Below are 22,267 nucleotides of genomic sequence, written 5' to 3'. Positions count from 1 at the left end.
GTGATGTGGCCAGTGTGTATCTCCTGGCCGAGGTTCCCAGTCTAGTATAGTGGTGATGTGGCCAGTGTGTATCTCCTGACCGGGGTTCCCAGTCTAGTATAGTGGTGATGTGGCCAGTGTGTATCTCCTGGCGAGGTTCCCAGTCTAGTATAGTGGTGATGTGGCCAGTGTGTATCTCCTGGCCGAGGTTCCCAGTCTAGTATAGTGGTGATGTGGCCAGTGTGTATCTCCTGGCCGAGGTTCCCAGTCTAGTATAGTGGTGATGTGGCCAGTGTGTATCTCCCTGGAGGTTCGAGGTTCCCAGTCTGTGGCCAGTATAGTGGTGATGTGGCCAGTGTGTGTGTATCTCCTGGCCGAGGTTCCCAGTCTAGTATAGTGGTGATGTGGCCAGTGTATCTCCTGACCGAGGTTCCCAGTCTAGTATAGTGGTGATGTGGCCAGTGTGTATCTCCTGGCCGAGGTTCCCAGTCTAGTATAGTGGTGATGTGGCCAGTGTGTATCTCCTGACCGAGGTTCCCAGTCTAGTATAGTGGTGATGTGGCCAGTGTGTATCTCCTGACCGGGGTTCCCAGTCTAGTATAGTGGTGATGTGGCCAGTGTGTATCTCCTGGCCGAGGTTCCCAGTCTAGTATAGTGGTGATGTGGCCAGTGTGTATCTCCTGACCGGGTTCCCAGTCTAGTATAGTGGTGATGTGGCCAGTGTGTATCTCCTGGCCGAGGGTTCCCAGTCTAGTATAGTGGTGATGTGGCCAGTGTGTATCTCCTGACCGAGGTTCCCAGTCTAGTATAGTGGTGATGTGGCCAGTGTGTATCTCCTGACCGGGTTCCCAGTCTAGTATAGTGGTGATGTGTGCCAGTGTGTATCTCCTGTCCGAGGTTCCCAGTCTAGTATAGTGGTGATGTGGCCAGTGTGTATCTCCTGGCGGAGGTTCCCAGTCTAGTATAGTGGTGATGTGGCCAGTGTGTATCTCCTGGCCGGGTTCCCAGTCTAGTATAGTGGTGATGTGGCCAGTGTGTATCTCTGGCCGAGGTTCCCAGTCTAGTATAGTGGTGATGTGGCCAGTGTGTATCTCCTGTCCGGGGTTCCCAGTCTAGTATAGTGGTGATGTGGCCAGTGTGTATCTCATGTCCGAGGTTCCCAGTCTAGTATAGTGGTGATGTGGCCAGTGTGTATCTCCTGTCCGAGGTTCCCAGTCTAGTATAGTGGTGATGTGGCCAGTGTGTATCTCCTGGCCGAGGTTCCCAGTCTAGTATAGTGGTGATGTGGCCAGTGTGTATCTCCTGTCCGAGGTTCCCAGTCTAGTATAGTGGTGATGTGGCCAGTGTATCTCCTGACCGAGGTTCCCAGTCTAGTATAGTGGTGATGTGGCCAGTGTGTATCTCCTGTCCGAGGTTCCCAGTCTAGTATAGTGGTGATGTGGCCAGTGTGTATCTCCTGACCGAGGTTCCCAGTCTAGTATAGTGGTGATGTGGCCAGTGTGTATCTCCTGGCCGAGGTTCCCAGTCTAGTATAGTGGTGATGTGGCCAGTGTGTATCTCCTGGCCGAGGTTCCCAGTCTAGTATAGTGGTGATGTGGCCAGTGTGTATCTCCTGGCCGAGGTTCCCAGTCTAGTATAGTGGTGATGTGGCCAGTGTGTATCTCCTGACCGAGGTTCCCAGTCTAGTATAGTGGTGATGTGGCCAGTGTGTATCTCCTGGCCGAGGTTCCCAGTCTAGTATAGTGGTGGTGATGTGCCAGTGTGTATCTCCTGGCCGGGGTTCCCAGTCTAGTATAGTGGTGATGTGGCCAGTGTGTATCTCCTGACCGAGGTTCCCAGCCTAGTATAGTGGTGATGTGGCCAGTGTGTATCTCCTGGCCGAGGTTCCCAGTCTAGTATAGTGGTGATGTGGCCAGTGTGTATCTCCTGGCCGAGGTTCCCAGTCTAGTATAGTGGTGATGTGGCCAGTGTGTATCTCCTGGCCGAGGTTCCCAGTCTAGTATAGTGGTGATGTGTGCCAGTGTGTATCTCCTGACCGAGGTTCCCAGTCTAGTATAGTGGTGATGTGGCCAGTGTGTATCTCCTGGCCGAGGTTCCCAGTCTAGTATAGTGGTGATGTGGCCAGTGTGTATCTCCTGGCCGAGGTTCCCAGTCTAGTATAGTGGTGATGTGGCCAGTGTGTATCTCCTGTCCGGGGTTCCCAGTCTAGTATAGTTGTGATGTGGCCAGTGTGTATCTCCTGACCGAGGTTCCCAGTCTAGTATAGTGGTGATGTGGCCAGTGTGTATCTCCTGGCCGAGGGTTCCCAGTCTAGTATAGTGTGATGTGGCCAGTGTGTATCTCCTGACCGAGGTTCCCAGTCTAGTATAGTGGTGATGTGGCCAGTGTGTATCTCCTGGCCGAGGTTCCCAGTCTAGTATAGTGGTGATGTGGCCAGTGTGTATCTCCTGGCCGAGGTTCCCAGTCTAGTATAGTGGTGATGTGGGCAGTGTGTATCTCCTGACCAAGGTTCCCAGTCTAGTATAGTGGTGATGTGGCCAGTGTGTATCTCCTGGCCGAGGTTCCCAGTCTAGTATAGTTGTGATGTGGCCAGTGTGTATCTCCTGGCCGAGGTTCCCAGTCTAGTATAGTGGTGATGTGGCCAGTGTGTATCTCCTGACCGAGGTTCCCAGTCTAGTATAGTGGTGATGTGGCCAGTGTGTATCTCCTGGCCGAGCTTCCCAGTCTAGTATAGTGGTGATGTGGCCAGTGTGTATCTCCTGGCCGGGGTTCAGAGGCTAGTATAGTGGTGGTGTTTCAGCACGGACTCCATCTTGTCCCCGACCAGCACTGTGATGCTGTCACCGGACATCGACGTGGACCACTGCTCACAGGACAGTTCAGCCTCCAGGGAAGGGGGCTTCTTCTTGCTGAGGAAGGACTCGAAGCGGCGCTCCACACTTGTACAAATACTCATTCAAGATACTGAGGAGGTAATCATAGCAAGTACATTCGGTGGTCCCTAACTGTTAGCTGAAAAAACCCGGTGTACAGGCCAACTTTCCCCATGGACAAACCTTCCCCAGAAAAACTTTGTCCTAGGCCAAATTTCCCCCACCCTTCAATCAACTTTAAAGGTTACTTCTTTCCCACCCTTGTTCTTGTATCACAAGCTGGAGATTCTGGCCTAGCTAGGCTATTTCTTCCCAAACCTTGTTTTCATGTTTATGTTCGTCTTGAAAAAGTCAGAAACGAAAACAAGACAAAGCTAATCATGTGAACACATTGACAAGATATTCATCTTGATGTCAAGTTCCATTAACAATTTACAGGTCATCTTCATCTTCATATATAACATGTCGTGGTTCACATTTTGTTTCAATATCCTTATATAAGGTGAGATTAAAAAGAAAAGCAAGCATAAAAGCAAAGATATTATATCATTGCTTTTGTTTTATATTATCATTTACTTATTTTTATGTTTCAATAATTTACTTATCCCCACTTACCGGTACTCCAAATTGGCTTATCTCAAAATCATTACTATATTCGAAACTTTAACTAAATACCCAGTTTATACTTGGATGTCCATATCAATTCAAAATTTTATTCTCCTCACTCATGGCTTTAAATATGGCATCCACATCGGCGACATCAACTTAACAGTTGGAAGCAGACGTAAACATCAACACAACAACAACAACCCAACACAATATCTGTATCAAATGCTGTATCATCTATCATTCCACTATATTGCCTTATTCTATATTCAAAAGAAAAGGTTTGATAAGGGGTATACTTGGCCCATGGATATCTGAATCATATTTCATTCACCAAAGGTGATTATGGATTAGTAAACAAGCTTGTGAATAATGTTCCAGTACATTTATACATAAATACAACAAATATTAGATAATAAACAGCATGATAAGAGAGCAAGCAACCTGTGTATATTGCGTCTTATTTACCCATCAAATGTGCGATTGAATGTTTACATCTTATGGTGACATGATTTGGACAGATGAAGAACTAATGCAATGTGTGTTCATAGGAATGGCGGCAAGAGAGGGATGGATTTAGAGATATATGCCACTCAAACATGTATGCATTCCAATCACTACACCCAAGTCAGAGGCAAAAATGGACTATTTGGCAAAAATGTGTACCAAAATAAAATTCAAAACTACTGTCGGTTTATAAGAGCAAGGGTGGGGAAGAAGTAGCCTAGCTAGGCCAAAATCTCCCCCTTTTGATATAAGAGCAAGGGTGGGGAAGAAGTAGCCTAGCTTGGCCAGAATCTCCCCTTCATAGGAATAGCGACAGGAGAGGGATGGATTTAGTGATATAAGTGGCCTAGCTAGGCCAGAATCTCCCCACTTTTCATGGAAAACAGACCAAAATATCCTAGTTTAAACAGGTGGGAAAGTTTGGCCTAGAGGGGGAAACTTTAGTCTAGCCCAAACTTTCCCTGGGGTAAGAATATCCTAGGACAAAACCTCCCCAGGGAAAGTTCTTTGAGAGGCATTTTAGAAGTTGTGAAGATGAAGGAAAACTAAGTTCTATGGATATTCAACTTCTTTATTGCAATGAGTGCGACGTTTCGGTGTAGGTACTAACACTGTTATCAAGCAAGTGATGTACCTACACCGAAACATCGCACTCATTGCAATAAAGAAGTTGACTATCCATAGAACTTAGTTTTCCTCCTCCCCAGGGAAAGTTTGGCCTAGGCCAGATTCTCCCCATGGAAAGTTTAGACTGGAGAAGAAATGGCCTGCTACACTGGCATTACTTCTTCCCTTTCTGTGACATGATTATGCAGTCCCACTGGGTAACAACTCCAGATCATTTGGTAAATATTTTTCTGTGCCATGATTTTGTAGCCCCTCTTATGTGACCCAGTTACCTGTTCATGTTATTCTGTTACAGATCTGCAATCAGTGGCTGATGCTCCTTCACAGGGATGCCACCATGTCAAATCCCAAACTTGACACTGTAAGTACATGATTTTCAGGCTGTTTACAAGGTTGTGTTTATTATGATTTTTTTTTAATTAGTATACCATGTATATATAGTACACATATCCACGCAACTAGTAGGTACATGCTCAAGGCACAGGTATTTTATTTTATCCTTCAAGGAACATTTCTTGCCATATTGAACGAATGAATAATGAACCAACCAATGGATGGATGAATGAATAAATGTACAGCTCCTTCCACACTGTGTGTTCCCTTCATTTTCTCCAAGACATGTCATGTTCCATCCTCTATGATGGATTCCATTTGTGTCAGCATTATTGTCAGTTTCTGATGTACATGTATATGTTCACTGACCTGGTGTCTCCAGGTGTCGCCACTTACCCAGGGCAGGGCCTGTGCCTTGGTCATCCAACAAACCCATCAACAATGTTGAGAAGGTTTTATGAGATGTCTCTATACTTGGTCAGGCCAAAGCTGCACTTCAAGCCTTACAGGTGTGCACACCCCACCCAGGACAGATGTGAACAGCCCACCCAGCACAGATGTGAACACCCCACCTATGACAGATGCGAACACCCCACCCAGTACAGATGTGATCAGTCCACCCAGTACAGATGTGAACACCCCACCCAGCAAAGATGTGAACACCACACCCAGGACAGATGTGAATGGCCCACCCAGTACAGATGTGAACAGTCAACCCAGTACCCATGTGAACAGTCCACCCAGGACAGAGGTGAACAGTCTACCCAGGACTTGTGAACAGCCCACCAAGGACAGAGGTGAACAGTCCACCCAGGACAGAGGTGAACAGTCAACCCAGTACCCATGTGAACAGTCCACCCAGGACAGATGTGAACAGTCTACCCAAGACATGTGAACAGCCCACCCAGTACAGATGTGAACAGTCCACACAGGACAGATGTGAACAGCCCACCTGGGACAGATGTGAATGGCCCACCCAGGACAGATGTGAACACCCCACCCGGGACAGATGTGGACAGCCCACCCAGGACAGATGTGAATGGCCCACCCAGGACAGATGTGAACAGTCCACCAAGGACAGGTGAACAGTCAACCCAGTACCCATGTGAACAGTCCACCCAGGACAGATGTGAACAGCCCACCAAGTACAGATGTGAACAGTCCGCCAGGACAGATGTGAACCGCCCACCCAGGACAGATGTGAACGGCCCACCCAGTACTCATGTGAACACAGGACAGATGGGAACAGCTTACCCCTGACAGATGTGAACCGCCCACCCGGGACAGATGTGAACACCCCACCCAGGACAAATGTGAACAGCCCAGCCGGGACAGATGTGAACCGCCCAACCGGGACAGATGTGAACACCCCACCCAGTACCCATGTGAACAGTCCACCCAGGACAAATGTGAACAGCCCACCCAGGACAGATGTGTTCACCCAACTCGGGACAGATGTGCACTCTCCTGAGTGCTGGTAACACGGACCCCGGATGGCTCTCCACCACTCAGCACTGGCACCAATGATGCACCTTAGGACAATCAGGATCCTCCAAAAGCCCCTAAAACACATGAATATCAGGCATTGGCATTTAAGATGGCACTCCACACAAATTCCATTACAGTCATCCTCCCAGGATGTGTTTTGGTGATCCAGTGGTGCCATAGAAAACTTCTACCTCAGGAATTGGTCAATTGTAAGCACCAATTTTGTGCTCTTGGAGGTAACACGCATATTTTTTCTTATCCTGACTCATGATCTTTTGCTTATCTCCCTTTTCCTTGCGAATGGTAGTTGAACACTTGAATCCCATGAAGTTCCCTTGAAGCGGACGTAAAAATACACTCACCCACGAGTTACCTCCCTTTTGCCCTTTCCCTTGCGCAAACAGTCATGTGACCAGCCTTACTTGTCACTCTCTCCCTGTATATGATTTGGCAATAACTACTATGTATTAAATTTTGTAAAAATTATTTGTATTTGTGTCATAATTTCATCGTTATGTAGCTTTGTTTACATTTCATGAAATCTTGCAGTGTTTGCAGGCACAGGTTATCCGTGGCTGATCCTCACCCCAAATGCCCTTCGTGCATAAAACCATGTTCTTCCAGCTTGTGCTGTACTTATTGTGTTGATTTATCAAATCTACAATTTAATCAATATTAGTCTTATATCTATAGTCATGCCATGGATCTCAAGTCACGGCTGATAAAACAGTAGATCAGCCTTCAAACCGTATTTTGCTTGCTACTGCTGAAATTCATAATACTGGTGCTATGTTGAGTACGTTGCAGGGGCAGTGTGCTGGTACGGGGGCTAAGAAGAGATCGGCTACAACACAGTTGACTCCGACTCAAGCTAAGAAAAAGACGCCATCCTCTTCTACGTTGCAGAAGAAAGCATCTGTTACCAGATCGGAGGGTAAATCTACAAGGGCCAATAAGTCAACGCAGCAGAAATCCTTCAACGAGAGATTTTACCTCCACATGAAGTAGACGTTTTTGATGATCCCCCATTACTTCTACACGAAGTACCTACGAGATCAGCGACTCAATCGACTTCTACGACTACTAGATAGTCTCCTGCAACGGTCACAGCAGGACAGCTGTTTGACGAACTACCACTTACTTCTCAACGGAGTGAACGAGAGGCACAAAACTCATCAGCATTCACGAAGGCTTCTTCTACACCGCAGCAGCTTCAACCAACGCAGAACTTTGACCCGGGTGAATTTATGAGATAATTCACCAACCAGAGGATGACCATGATGGAACGCAGGTTCGAGGAAGAAGTGAAGGCTCGGCGATGCCTATCATCTACCGACAGCATGCGCAAACCTACGGACCTGCGCAAACCTACTCCTCAGAGAACTACGTCTCAAGACTACGTTGGCGAACGTGCACGTTTGCGAAGGTCTCCACAGTCGGACGACTGTGTCATCTTGGAGGAGGATAGAAGACATGAGATGCCTACTCATCGTTCTACATCTGTGAACCCTCAATATTCGAGAGCATCGAAGGATCCATCTCCTACACCTAGCCGCTCTAGATAGAGATCTCATATCTCTCACAGACCTTCGCGAAGTCACTCATCACGAGACAGAGGTCGCGAAGAGAAAGCTCACATCACAGAAGTTCGCGAAGGGATACATCTAGCGACAGACGTTCGCGAAGAGAAAACTCACATGACAGAGGTTCGCGAAGAGATGAATCTACAGATAGAGGTTCGCGTAGGGAGGAATCTGCAGACAGAGTTTTGCGAAAGGATGATGAAGTTTCGAGAGAAGGGATACAGGTTCGCAGATGGATGATACACGTAGGCCTAGCTCTAATAATCAGGAGATACTGGATCAGCAAGCAGACTTCGTCTTCCCAGACGCAGAGGTTACAGCTTGGATTGCCAACGGGTTGAACTTGGAGTCTCCTTCTAAGGATAAAGATGAAGTCTACACTTATATGATGCGTAACAACGACTTTGACTCCGTCACTATCCCTCATAACATAGAAGAAGGACCAATACTTTTTATCGGACCATCTGGCATCTATATCTGCAGGTCTCACTTTACTACGCAGACAAGGGCTACTTACATCCTGTTCATGGAGTGACAGATTCACCCAACCGCTCCTGAGAGCTCCATGGGAGGCGCCTACTATCTTTGGAGGACAAATTGACGATGCAGCTAAGGAAGCTACGCACGACCGAGAGAAGTTATGATGATAAAATCCATAGATACTCTGGCCAACGTCATCCGTCATACTTCGCAAAAGAATAACAGCAAGTCCAAATATTCCAGCATACAGAAGGCAAAGGAGAAGAAGTACTCCAGCTTCAGAGGCGGCAAAGGATCTTTTCGTCGCCCATCCGGAAATTACAGAGAAACTCAGGGAGAGGCCGCGCTCCCAGAGAATCCAGAGGAACTAGACGTTGATATCAGGGTTCGAAACGACTGGAGTCTTCCACCCCCAGCCGTTCCTGTAAAACCATCGACAGTAGGTGGACGTCTACAAAGGTACTGGAAAAATTGGGGAATACTAGAGGACGACTATGTCTCCCAAGTACTACGAGAAGGATACAGAGTACAACTCAAGACCACACCTCCGCTAACCCTCAGCCCGATGGTCTTCAACTATGCAGAGGAGCAGGCAGACAGACTACAAGAAGCCATCAAACTCACTACTTATGAAGGAGGCGGTAGAGATAATAGATCAGCATCATCTCACTCCAGGCTTCTATTCCCCAATTTTGCTAGTACCCAAGAAGAACTCCAAGGAGAAGTTCAGACTGATTTACAACATGTGCAAATTCAACAAAGACCATCTACTGAAACCAGACAGGTTCAGAATGATCCACCTACCTCAACTCAGACTACTCGTCCATCCAGCAGATAACATGGCCAGAATAGACCTGCATGATGTGTACCTACACATCCCCATACATCCGGAATCAAGAAAGTATCTACGATTCCTATTCAGAGGGCAGCACTTCCAATGGAACGTCTTACCGTTTGGAATATCTTCGGCTCCGTGGCTATTCACACGAGTAACCAAGCCTATAGTCGCATATCTACATCATCGAGGTCTACACAATGCCTTCTACTTGGACGACAGAATTCAGGTTCACCAAGATGCACTCAAATCAGACTACTGCTGAACTTCACGATCAAGTTGCTCACTCAACTAGGATGGCTGGTGAACCTTATGAAGTCAGAGTTGGAACCAAAACAAGATCAGCTATTTCTGGGGATAAGGTTTATCACAACACAGAATCGTATTGTCATCCCAGACAATCGTTGGGTCAAGATACAAGCCATGATTCCACTAGCAGTCATCTCTCCGTTAACACTACGATCATGGCAAGTTCTACTCGGTCTACTAACCTTGGCGCAGGACTTGACTCGCACAGGAAGGTTACAACTAAGACCGCTGCAATGGTTCCTGACAAAACATCTGGACAGCGTCGACCCAATCTTGCTGCCAGACAACCTCAAGAGGTATCTACTGTGGTGGACACACAGGTTGAACGTTTGTGGAGGGACCTATTTACAAGAGCCGGCCTTTGACACACATCTCTACGTAGACGCTTCGATACAAGTCTGGGGTGCGCATCTCAACAATCAAGTTGCATCAGGGAGGTGGTCCAAAATAGAGCAGCATCTTCACATCAATCTGCTGGAGATGAAAGCCGTGATCAACGCCTTACAACTATGGTCGAGCTCGCTGAACAACAAAATGCTGATGGTCCACACGGACAACTCTACAGTTACATTCTCCATAAACTGGCAAGGATCCGCAAGGTCTCCAAGCCTGCTACAGCTCACATTCCAGTTGTTCCACATCACGGAGGAAGCAAACATCTGGATAAAGGCGTGTTACATACCTGGAGCCAAGAACGTACTTGCAGACTCTCTCTCCCGACCACTGCACCCATCACCTACGGAATGGATGCTCCATCCAGAAGCGTTCCAGCTCATCATAAGGGAAATAGGCTTCCCTTGCATAGACCTGTTTGCCACGAGGTTCAACAAACAACTACAGACGTTTGTCTCACCAGTTCCAGATCCTCAACCCTGGGCAACAGATGCACTGAGCATATCTTGGGAAGGACTAAAGGCTTACGCATTTCCACCCCCGATATTACTACCGGAAGTACTGTTGAAGATCAAACAGACACAGTCGCTACAACTGATTTTGATAAGATCTCATCATAATCTATGGGTTGTTATAAGATATCTAGTAATAAGAAGATACTAGTTTATCTGTAGCCACATGATTCAACGTGTCTGAGAGAGAAGTAACACAAGAAAGTGCCCCCCGAAGTTGGAAGAAAAGGATCACGGAAATGCCGTTTCGCAGTTCCCATGGGGGGGAATACAGGATGTATCTAAGGACAGCTGATGAATCCACAAAGTGGTTTGACCCACGACCAATCCATCGGATTCTATAAGCGAAAGATCATGAGTCAGGATAAGAAAAAATATGTAATTTTTCAAGTAAAATTGATATTTTTATACTTATCCTGACTCATGATGAGAAGCCCTCCCAACCTCCCCGCTGGAAACACTTCGGATTTCACAGCAGATTCAAGTGCATGGCCAGAAAATCAGGAGAGATTGACAAGTAAGGCTGGTCACATGACTGTTTGCGCGGGAAAGGTCAAAAGGGAGGTAACTCGTGGGTGAGTGTATTTTTACGTCCGCTTCGGGAACTTCAAGGGATTCAAGTGTTCCACTACCATTCGCAAGGAAAAGGGAGATAAGCAAAAGATCATGAGTCAGGATAAGTATAAAAATATCAATTTTACTTGAAAAATTACATATTTGACTTCTTCTCTACCAAAAGTGACACATGTGAAGTTTGCCCTGGAGGCTCATGGAACCATATAGACTATGTTTTCTGTGAAATGATGCTGGAAACCATTTTTTATCTTCTAGTTTGTGGCGGTACCTTCTTCTTTCATAATAATGTGCACACTTACTTCCATTGTGGGTGCTGCCATATAGATGGAATATTGATGAGTGCGGTATAAAACTAAACTCACTGACTCCATTGTGGGATTCAGTTATACAAGTGTCAAGTTGGTTCAGTATACAACATGTATATTTCTAAGGATGCAGGTATGTGTCAAGGCATCTTGTATTTAGAATGTCATTCTAGTGCATTTGGACCTTATGTATTGAATGAGAAGATGTAACATCCAATGCATCAAGTTATACAAGATGTATTTGCCTCATCTGGAACAATGTTTTTTTTCACAGGATCATCTGAAGTGCCTGTTGAATGGCATCCGAGGACACATATTGGACCCTAACGTGCGAGCTCTAAATACAGCCCTAGGTAGGTGATGCATGCTCTCTCGCCAGGCTGCTCATATCTTGTTTTCCTGTGTGATATTTATATACTAGAAGTAGGGTACAGTGATGAGACATACATTGTTGGAGCTTGTGGTTTCTGTGTTACAGATGAGCTGAGAGACAGCCTGACATTTGACCAGACAGCGCTGATGGAGATCCAGCTAGCTCTTTATGTGTTGCATGAAGCTGTGAGTCTGACAGTCGTACATGGTCAACAAGGCCTTAGCTATATATGTTTTACTCTTCAGAAATATCATGGTAATATAAAGAGTGACAGTTTTATGGCTTGTAGTGTAATTTCATTTACTACTGTATCACATCTCTAAATAGGTGTTCTCATTTATAGCCAACAATGAAGGTAATGAATTGTGTTAATGCAGGTGAGCACATGTCTCAAGACGCACAAGATTCAGCCCCACTGGATGTTTACGCTAGATGGGTTGGTACGCGGTGCGGTGCAGACAACCCTGGTCATACTGGCTCCAGGTGAGATATGCTGAATGGTCTGCACTTATCATACTGGCTCCAGGTGAGATATGCTGAATGGTCCGCACTTATCATGCTGGCTCCAGGTGAGATATGCTGAACGGTCTGCACTTATCATGCTGGCTCCAGGTGAGATATGCTGAATGGTCTGCAACGGTCTATCATGCTGGCTCCAGGTGAGATATGCTGAACGGTCTGCACTTATCATGCTGGCTCCAGGTGAGATATGCTGAATGGTCTGCACTTATCATGCTGGCTCCAGGTGAGATATGCTGAACGGTCTGCACTTATCATGCTGGCTCCAGGTGAGATATGCTGAATGGTCCGCACTTATCATGCTGGCTCCAGGTGAGATATGCTGAATGGTCCGCACTTATCATGCTTGCTCCAGGTGAGATATGCTGAACGGTCTGCACTTATCATGCTGGCTCCAGGTGAGATATGCTGAATAGTCTGCACTTATCATGCTGGCTCCAGGTGAGATATGCTGAATGGTCCGCACTTATCATGCTTGCTCCAGGTGAGATATGCTGAACGGTCTGCACTTATCATGCTGGCTCCAGGTGAGATATGCTGAACGGTCTGCACTTATCATGCTGGCTCCAGGTGAGATATGCTGAACGGTCTGCACTTATCATGCTGGCTCCAGGTGAGATATGCTGAACGGTCTGCACTTATCATACTGGCTCCAGGTGAGATATGCTGAATGGTCTGCACTTATCATGCTGGCTCCAGGTGAGATATGCTGAATGGTCTGCACTTATCATGCTTGCTCCAGGTGAGATATGCTGAATGGTCTGCACTTATCATGCTGGCTCCAGGTGAGATATATTGAACTTGAATGGTCCAGGTGAGATATGCTGCATTTATCATGCTGGCTCCAGGTGAGATATGCTGAATGGTCTGCACTTATCATGCTGGCTCCAGGTGAGATATGCTGAACGGTCTGCACTTATCATGCTGGCTCCAGGTGAGATATGCTGAACGGTCTGCACTTTCAGAGTATTCTGAATACTTTGTACTTGTCATACTTTAGCCAAGTTGGAAACACAATAGCACACCATCAGACATACATAAGGTAACATGTATTGGTATGTTTGTATCATGAGTCCACACATGGAAATACACAGGTGTTTTGTCGTATTGACAGAATTTGATGGTCAAGCATCAGGAGACCAGATTGAGGACGAAGTAGTCACTTCTGGGGTGTCATCTGCAAACTCACTCAAACCGCTGTCATTCAGGAAGGCAGCTGGTCGAGAACTGCAGTCGGAGCTGGAGCATATGGAGGAGGAGAACTTCAGGTAGGCCCACCTGCATGAGTGTGTCATGTACTGCCAGATGCTGGATACCGATGCTAGACACTTACCTCTGTCTTGTGTGTGTAGGTTGCTGAAGGAGTTGGTGGAGGTGCAGAGGTCCTACCAGAGCCTGCTCCACAGATCCATAGAGGAGAAGAAGCTACAAGTGTCACATCTGTCGTGAGTTTAAGTCACTTCTTTTTGCTTAGGGACCGTTCATAATTTATGGGGTGTGGGATGGGTTGTGTGTGTGTGTGTGCGCGTGCGTGCGTGCGTGTGAGAGAGACTCACCTGGAGTCATACATTTCGTTCTGGGGAGGTAGCGGGGATCATGAATTTTGTACACATGTACTTGGGGGTTAGCAGTACCTGTTATCAGAGTGAGTGAAAGGCCTATACTATATGTATGATACTTCAAAGGTAGGGCCACCCGCATTGATTTCATGATCAATTTAGGCCAGGGGCTGGCACTCGCATTGACTTCATGAATTACAGTATCTCATCAGTGCCTTTTGTAGAGTTTAACTGTGTTAGTATGTCTGTATTCACAGCCTTTATGTGTTGTGAGTGAATGTTCGGTCTGCAGGCCGCTGTGCCTGTATTGCACCATACTAGGAAGACTGGCAAGGCCGGACATGATGACCTGGTGTTGAGTTTGATGTCACATGCTTGTTGCTTCACCACGGAGTGATTGCTCCAGGTTTGTTATTGTGAGCAATGGTCCACCCTGTCATGATACAGGGACACTCAAACATGTCATTTAGTCTGATCCAAATGGTTGCCTTCAACCCATTGTAGGTAGCAGGGCACCCACAGGGAATTCCACCTTTAGTCATCTTAATGGCAGTCACAAGATAAGTTGAATATTGTCACAAGTTTGCTCACTTTTGATTAAATGATCATGTCAATGTTTCCTTTTTAGTTTACTAGTGTCCAATAAAGATCAAAATCTGGCTCTGAAGTCTCAGACTATGTCTGCAGGTAAGTGTCTCCATGGAAACATGTTGATGCTGTCTCTGGTGCTGATGCTATATCACAATGAGCATCCTTCTTAGGCCGTCCGTATTTTTTTCTGTGTTTCTCATCTCCCGACCGACCCAAATTTTCCTTCCGACGGAACCCCCAAATTTTTATTTTATTTTACAGAATGCCGCCGACGGCAATAATTTCAGCCCGATCAAACGAAAAATGTGTCTTGAAAGTCAACTCAAGCATCTAAATGGGCAATCTTTTTTAATTTATCTTCCCTTCACTAATCCGCTTGGAGCGCTGATCCGGATGGTCCAACCTTAAACTGACAGCGCATGTCTTATGCGCGATGGGAGCTGTTCTTGTTACTAAACACTTAGGGACTTTTAACCAGTAAAGCCTTCACCATCACCGTTAATGTTCAAACTGGTACATATGGACGGTATATCTTTTCCCTTGACCGATGATATATCAAGTGTGATATCCTGAAATATTTATTTTTCCTTATCCTGACTCGTGCTCTTTTGCTTGTTTTCTTCTTCTTGCGAACTTAGTGGAAACACTTGTATCTCCCTAATTGAAGCTCCCTTCAATGTAAAATCACTAATTAGTACTCACCACGAGTTACCCCCTTTCCACAAGCGCGGGAAACGAGGGCGCCACCTTCACCCATGTGCCTCACTCTCTCCTTCTTCGCCCAGTGAGCTGGACGTGAGAGCTCTTGTGTCTCCCGACACTATATCCTTTGATTTATATTTAGTTAGTTACCCCTCGTGATAGACATCTATAGAGGTTTAGCTAGTATCCTTCAACGATTATATATTGATATTTAGTCGTTTTTCTACAGTTTATTCACGGGACGCCGTGTTTGTTTCCAGTGGATTACGCTGATGAAAATTTTTGTACTATTGCAGATTACGGTTTTTATTCTGCTGCTGATCCGCTTTTAATATGCCTTAGTTGTACTGCCCATGTTCATTTTATTCACATTGCAGTTGCGTACTAATTTATCCAATTCTACCTTTTATTAATATTTACTTTGCGCTTGAGACGCCGCAGCAGATAGGTCGCGTATGCAGAGTCTAGTATGACTGATACACCTGAACCCTCGCCAGTCTACTGCTGTTGGTCAATTCCCCTCCGTGTGGTGTTCCGCTAGAGTGGTGGAGAGGCGGGGACGTAGTCCGCCATCTCCAAGAAGCGCCCTGCTTCCCCAGACATCCCATCGCCGCAGCCGTGACTAGAGGTTTTCTACTACATCTCTACAGCCGGATTTGGGCCTGTATGATGATCAGCCGATCATCATACCTGATGTACATCAAAAGAATGACCGATGTCGGCAACAGTGATGTCAGCGCAGATCAGCATGCAGCCTGATGTACCAACGCTGATATTCGATGATCTTCCTGAGGGTCCCATCGCTACCAACACTCAACACAGACGTCGCACACCTCACAAGTCTCCGAGAAAATCAACCCATAGACAAGAATAAGAACTACAATCGTAAATTGGTTCAGTTGAATCCATGACGAGACGTATGTTCTTGGCCTAAATAGATCTAGAACGATCAATGAGACACTTATCACCAGACTTCGTGAACACGACACTTCTGAAGATGATAAGATGATCCACTCGGCCCTACTTATACACCTCGTCGCAGTCCATCCCTGAGGACCTGATGCGGCAAATTATGACCATGATGGAGGATCGCTACAGACTGCAGAAGCAGGGACCGAGCCTTCGCGAAGGCTCCAACGTAGACACACCCCAGAGACACCCCCCGTCAACGTAGCAGCCAGGACGATGTCACCTTCGCGAAGGAAGTCACGGACCACCTTGACGGAAGGACCTAGATGTACAACCTTCGCTAAGGCCTTCGCCGAAGGCGGATAGATCATCACCTTCTTCGGTTTCATCCCTAGATGTGGACTCGACCATCAGACATCACGGAAGCCTTCGCTGAAGGTCATATCGCCGTTCTCCGACCGACGAGGAAGCTTCGCGAAAGGCATTCGCTGGCGACACCTGAATCCAGATCATCATCATCTAGAAGGACATCGAGGGACTACACAAGAGCTTCGTGAAGCTATCAAAGCCGCTGACATCTGAGGGGAAATCAACGGTCTACTAGGACTTTCTCAACCGAGATTGTTCCAGACGCGAGACCTGACGCCTCTACGATGATCAGCCGATCATCATCCCCTCGACATAAGAAGCGACCGGTGACATCTACAATGACATCAGCAGAGATCACCATGCAGCCTGATGCCTCTACACTGATGTCGGATGATATTCCTGTGGACCCTCCCATTAACACCGCAGAAAGGCACCGGCTTCGCGAAATCTCCAGAGTTCACCGAGGAAGTCTCCTCCAAGGTCTCCATATACTAGCCACTGGGTCATATATAGCTACTTTCGTCAGTCCGTTTCAAGACATCGCATAAGTTGTCTATCAACTGTATGCCAGATGCCATCTATAAGCCTACGCCAAGACAATTGCACAGGCTATTTACAACACAGAACGCCGCTGTATTAATTAGTCAACGACGCTTCATAGATCTTCACAGAAATCAACTGTTCCGTATAGATGGCTAGAATATGCAATCCCGACGACGATAATACGATTATCTACATGCGACCATTACGCATATCTGCAGACAATTCAATATTGAAATTGAACAGCAGCCTTGTTACAGCCAGTATAACTCATAATCGCCAACTTTTCTGAGAAGAAATATGTACAACAAGTTCAGCTTTAATTCTACAATTAGGGACGATACATTCATGTATACAGTCTACAAGCTGACAACTTGCAAGGTTATTGTACCTTTATATAAGGAAGTCAGAATTAGATTCAAACTGAAGTTACTTTCATGACAGCCAGGAAAATAACCTACCCAGCATTAATATTACAGAGCGAGGTATTTCGCTACCGAAGGTTTCAAGGTTTACTCATTAACCCTCGAAACACGCGGTCACTTTCGGGTAACTTCGAAGCTACGGTGAAGACCGACGATTATGCTAATATCAACGACGGCAAGATTTTATACAAGGTTTTTCCTGCTACACCGTGACATCACAGCGCGGGTATTCTACAGAATCAAAATGCCTTGTTCTGATTGGACTGCGATGGACAACGACTCTACGCGAGGTCGATCTTAATTCACAGTTCAAGACTTACGCCACAAGTGACAACTATATATCAGTGAACGAGCAAGCCTCCTTACAGTCCAGTTAACCTGAACCTTCATGATTGGGCTGCTTTCTTCAGGTTAGAGGCCTCCCCTGTCAAGTTAGGACGAGAGCACGGCAGTCAGGCTTAATTTACATAAAGTTCAACGAGGACAGACACACCTGGTTGTGCACCTACATCAGCCAAGAACCTCGCAGAGCTAATTACCTAGACGACGGGATACAAGTTGATCTAAACCCACAGCGCCTCAGACTACAGTTGAATTTAATCATCAAGCTACTAACACAACTGGATGGTTAGTAAACCTACTTAAGCTTCTGATTGGAGAATTAAAACGGAAATTCACGCCCAACTTGGGATCTCAATATAGTACTCCAACACCTCACAAGTGAGGTTTATGAACACGCCTGGATAACATACTTGGGCTCCATGATACGATGATTCTATCAATGATGGCCAGCAAGAGCACTGTAAATTTATCTCCACCAACCAAACAGGAAGGGAAAATGCAACAGATTATTTCCTCTATCTTCAACTTAGGCAGAATGAAGTCTCACGCACTATATCTCCGTTGGATCAGAACTGTCATACTATGTGCATACAAGACGGATGGACCTAATCCGACCCTCCATGAGCTTAATACTCATGATATTAGAACGCTAACTTCTACAATTGATTTACACAAATGTTTTTGGAATAATGGAGGGTTTATTTCTGGAGATCCGATATGGTGGTTGCCAACCATTATCTGAGAGATATCACCACCGAGGACGCCTCAGGTATCCACCAATTCGATCCCATGGTCCTCGCGACAACAATTGACAGTTCCTCGGAGAAGATAAGTCAATCTTACAGATTTCTACTTATCTTATAACAGTACTAAATAGCTACATGCTATATATAATTTGTTTAAGTTCCTTTTATCATCACAGTACTATGATTATTACATCATACAATATATAAGTTAACAACTCTACAGAGTTTGTTATTATATATTTACCTTAAGTTAATCATATCTTAAGAGTAGTACTATGGTAACATGATAATGCATTAGCTAACAAACTCTACAGAGTTTTTGGCTATTATATACGTAGCTTAAGTTATTTATATCTTAAGCATAGTACTATACTCATATTATAAAAATATATTAGCTATCAAACTCTACGGAGTTTTGCTATTATATAGGTAGCTTAAACTTATTCATATCTTAAGCTTAGTAATACGTTTATATAAGCTCAGTACTATGTTATATCATATAGGTATATTGGCTATCAAAACTCTAAAAGAGGTTTTTGCTATTATATATTTGGCTTAAGTTTCATCATATTTTAAGCTTTATGGTTACATTATAACATGTATTAGCTAACAAACTCTACAGAGTTTTTGCTATTATATATGTAACTTAAGCTTATTCATATCTTAAGCAAAATTAGTACTATGTTTATATCATATAGGTATATTAGCTATCAAAACTCTAAAAGAGGTTTTGCTATTATATATATTATATATTTGGCTTGTTTCATCATATTTTAAGCTTTATGGTTACATTATAACATGTATTAGCTAACAAACTCTACGGAGTTTTTTGCCATTATATATGTAGCTTAAGTTTTCCTTCATAAGCTCAATACTAGGTTTATATCATGTAAGTATTTTAGCTAACAAACTCTAAAGAGTTTTTGCTATTATACAATTAGCTTAAGTTTCATCATATCTTAAGCAGTATGGTTACATTATAAAATGTATTACCTAACAAAACTCGACGGAGTTTTGCTATTATATATATAGCTTAAGTTTAATCATATCTTAAGCTCAGTACTATGTTTATAACATAAAAGTATATTAGTTAATAAACTCTAAGGAGTTTTTACTATATACATTTAGCTTAAGTCTAAATTTATCTTAAGCTTAGTACTATAGTTACATTATAAATCTATTAGCTAATAAACTCTACAGAGTTTTTGGCTATTGTATATGTAGCTTAAGTTAATTATATCTTAAGCACAGTACTATACTCATATTGTAAAGTATATATTAGCTAACAAACTCTACAGAGTTTTGCTATTATATATGTAGCTTAAGTTAATTATAATTTAAGCACAGTACTATACTCATATTGTAAAAATATATTAGCTAACAAACTCTACAGAGTTTTGCTATTATATATGTAGCTTAAGTTAATTATATCTTAAGTACAGTACTATACTCATATTGTAAAAATATATTAGCTAACAAACTCTACAGAGTTTTGCTATTATATATGTAGCTTAAGTTAACTATATTTTAAGCACAGTACTATACTCATATTGTAAAAATATATATTAGCTAACAAACTCTACAGAGTTTTGCTATTATATATGTAGCTTAAGTTAATTATATCTTAAGTACAGTACTATACTCATATTGTAAAAATATATTAGCTAACAAACTCTACAGAGTTTTGCTATTATATATGTAGCTTAAGTTAATTATATCTTAAGGACAGTATTATACTCATATTATAAAAATATATTAGCTAACAAACTCTACAGAGTTCGGCTATTATATATGTAGCTAAAGCTTATTCATATCTTAAGCTCAGCATTATATCTATATCATATAAGTATATTAACTAACAAACTCTAAAGAGTTTTGCTATTATATAATTAGCTTAAGTTTAATCATATCTTAAGCTTAGTACTATGTTTATATCTTAAAGTATTTTAGCTAACAAACTCTAAGGAGTTTATACTAGCATATTACCAAATTTAAGTCTATCAGTCTTAAGCATTGTTATATGTTATATATACTTTATCATAATAAGTACATTGTAATAACCTTTATATGGCAGCTGATAAGTTAGCAGCAGGAATTCATCAGTTCAGTGCCTTCATGAAGTTCCCATAGGGTTATTACAATCATCACAGATCAAATCACTAATTATTAAAATCCAAAGTATTCTATTACTCCCACCTCCATTCCGTAGGATTCTACAAGCAAAAGAGCATGCGTCAGGATAAGGAAAAATATGTAATTTTTAGAGTAAAATTGATATTTTATACTTATCCTGACTCATGAGGTCAGCCCTCCCATCCTCCCCACATAACACTTTGGATTTCCCTGTAAATTCAAATGTTGGGCTCAGTATATGAGGAGAGAGTGAGGCACATGGGTGAAGGTGGCGCCCTCGTTTCCCGCGCTTGTGGAAAGGGGGTAACTCGTGGTGAGTACTAATTAGTGATTTTACATTGAAGGGAGCTTCAATTAGGGAGATACAAGTGTTTCCACTAAGTTCGCAAGAAGAAGAAGACAAGCAAAAGAGCATGAGTCAGGATAAGTATAAAATATCAATTTTACTCTAAAAATTACATGTTATGTGATTCCATGATACACCGGGGATAGCCATGACTGCTTATATTGCATTAATGAGTTGCAAAAAAGGCCATTCAAAGCGAGGCGGTGGAATCTGCTGATCGTTTTCAGGTCATATTTTGTCATTTTGTTGACGTTTTGCAATTGGTAATTCAATTCTGTCACTAGATGTCTGAAGATCACACTTTTAAGCCTGCAGTGTATTTTTGCATTTGTACTCAAATTTATATCGTATTACGCAGATTAGGCTGCATTCATGTAATTCAGTACGTCCGGGAGCTGATGTTGTCCGCGAAATGTGAAGACATTGTTATGCAACGTGTGAATTTCGTATTGAATTTTATCTGATATTTTTGTATGATGGTGCGTGTGTACTTTAATATTACATTACACATGCATGACTTTATTTAGTCAATGTACATAAGTATCATCTGTTAAATTTGTAAAAAAATAAACAATGCATACACATATCTACATGGAATTTATGTCATCAAAAACATATTTGTTTTTAAACACATTTTCTATGTTAATTCCTAACAAACAGACATAACAATAAAGTTTTCTTCAGAACGGTTGAATGAAAATCAGAATATAAAGCTATAGCTAGATAGTGTATGGCCTGTCACATGAAATATTTGATGAACATAATGTTACTAAAACAAGAAGATACATAGGTCATTCTATACACACATAATTCTATCATACACATCCTCTTGGGTGGTCAGACTGATCTGTTGTTTGTTGAGACAAATCTCTGTAAATGAGTACTTATGTTTAGAGGTTGAATGGTGTTAAACCTTTGTAAGAAATGGATCAATGAATTAACATATATAATGACTCACAGCACTGACTGATGGGCACATTTTATAAGGGCTATAAATATTTTATTTCAAACTATGATGACTGGTGTTTATGCTGCAACCGACTACTTGGACAATAGGTGTATGGTACATTAAGTATGCGTCAGAAACATATATTGTCAGAATTTAAAAACAAAATGAAATGTGTGAAGAACTGCTGATCAAAACGTACTATTCATATTTATAATTAAAGGTTACATTCTACGCAGAATTTCTTCAATTGTCAGGGATGTGTAATAATCACTTTACGATAAAGGTCTTCCAGGGGATACAGGTCAGTTGGTTGGAGGTGTATCTCCGATTCTTTTAACATTGAGATCAGTGGTAGTAC

The 22,267-nt window shown here is 43.4% G+C and overlaps 1 protein-coding gene across 1 annotated transcript in view; it reads left to right on the top strand.

Moving 5' to 3' along the window:
• Positions 1–2,697: 2,697 nt before the first annotated feature.
• LOC124264638 (mitogen-activated protein kinase kinase kinase 5-like) overlaps positions 2,698–22,267 on the top strand; it is a 28,303-nt gene continuing 8,733 nt past the window's right edge. The window contains exons 1-8 of the mRNA XM_046699379.1: positions 2,698–2,951; positions 4,888–4,953; positions 11,681–11,759; positions 11,885–11,964; positions 12,157–12,262; positions 13,413–13,566; positions 13,651–13,743; positions 14,486–14,544. Of these exons, the coding sequence (XP_046555335.1) occupies positions 2,814–2,951; positions 4,888–4,953; positions 11,681–11,759; positions 11,885–11,964; positions 12,157–12,262; positions 13,413–13,566; positions 13,651–13,743; positions 14,486–14,544 (775 nt within the window). The 5' untranslated portion in view covers positions 2,698–2,813. The remainder of the gene's footprint in view (positions 2,952–4,887; positions 4,954–11,680; positions 11,760–11,884; positions 11,965–12,156; positions 12,263–13,412; positions 13,567–13,650; positions 13,744–14,485; positions 14,545–22,267) is intronic.

Source organism: Haliotis rubra, unplaced genomic scaffold, assembly GCF_003918875.1.
Source record: "Haliotis rubra isolate DU_JTF1 unplaced genomic scaffold, ASM391887v1 Scf934, whole genome shotgun sequence".
Lineage (NCBI taxonomy): Eukaryota > Metazoa > Mollusca > Gastropoda > Lepetellida > Haliotidae > Haliotis > Haliotis rubra.
Note: the sequence above shows the minus strand (reverse complement) of the source record. Positions and strands in the feature narration are given on the sequence as shown.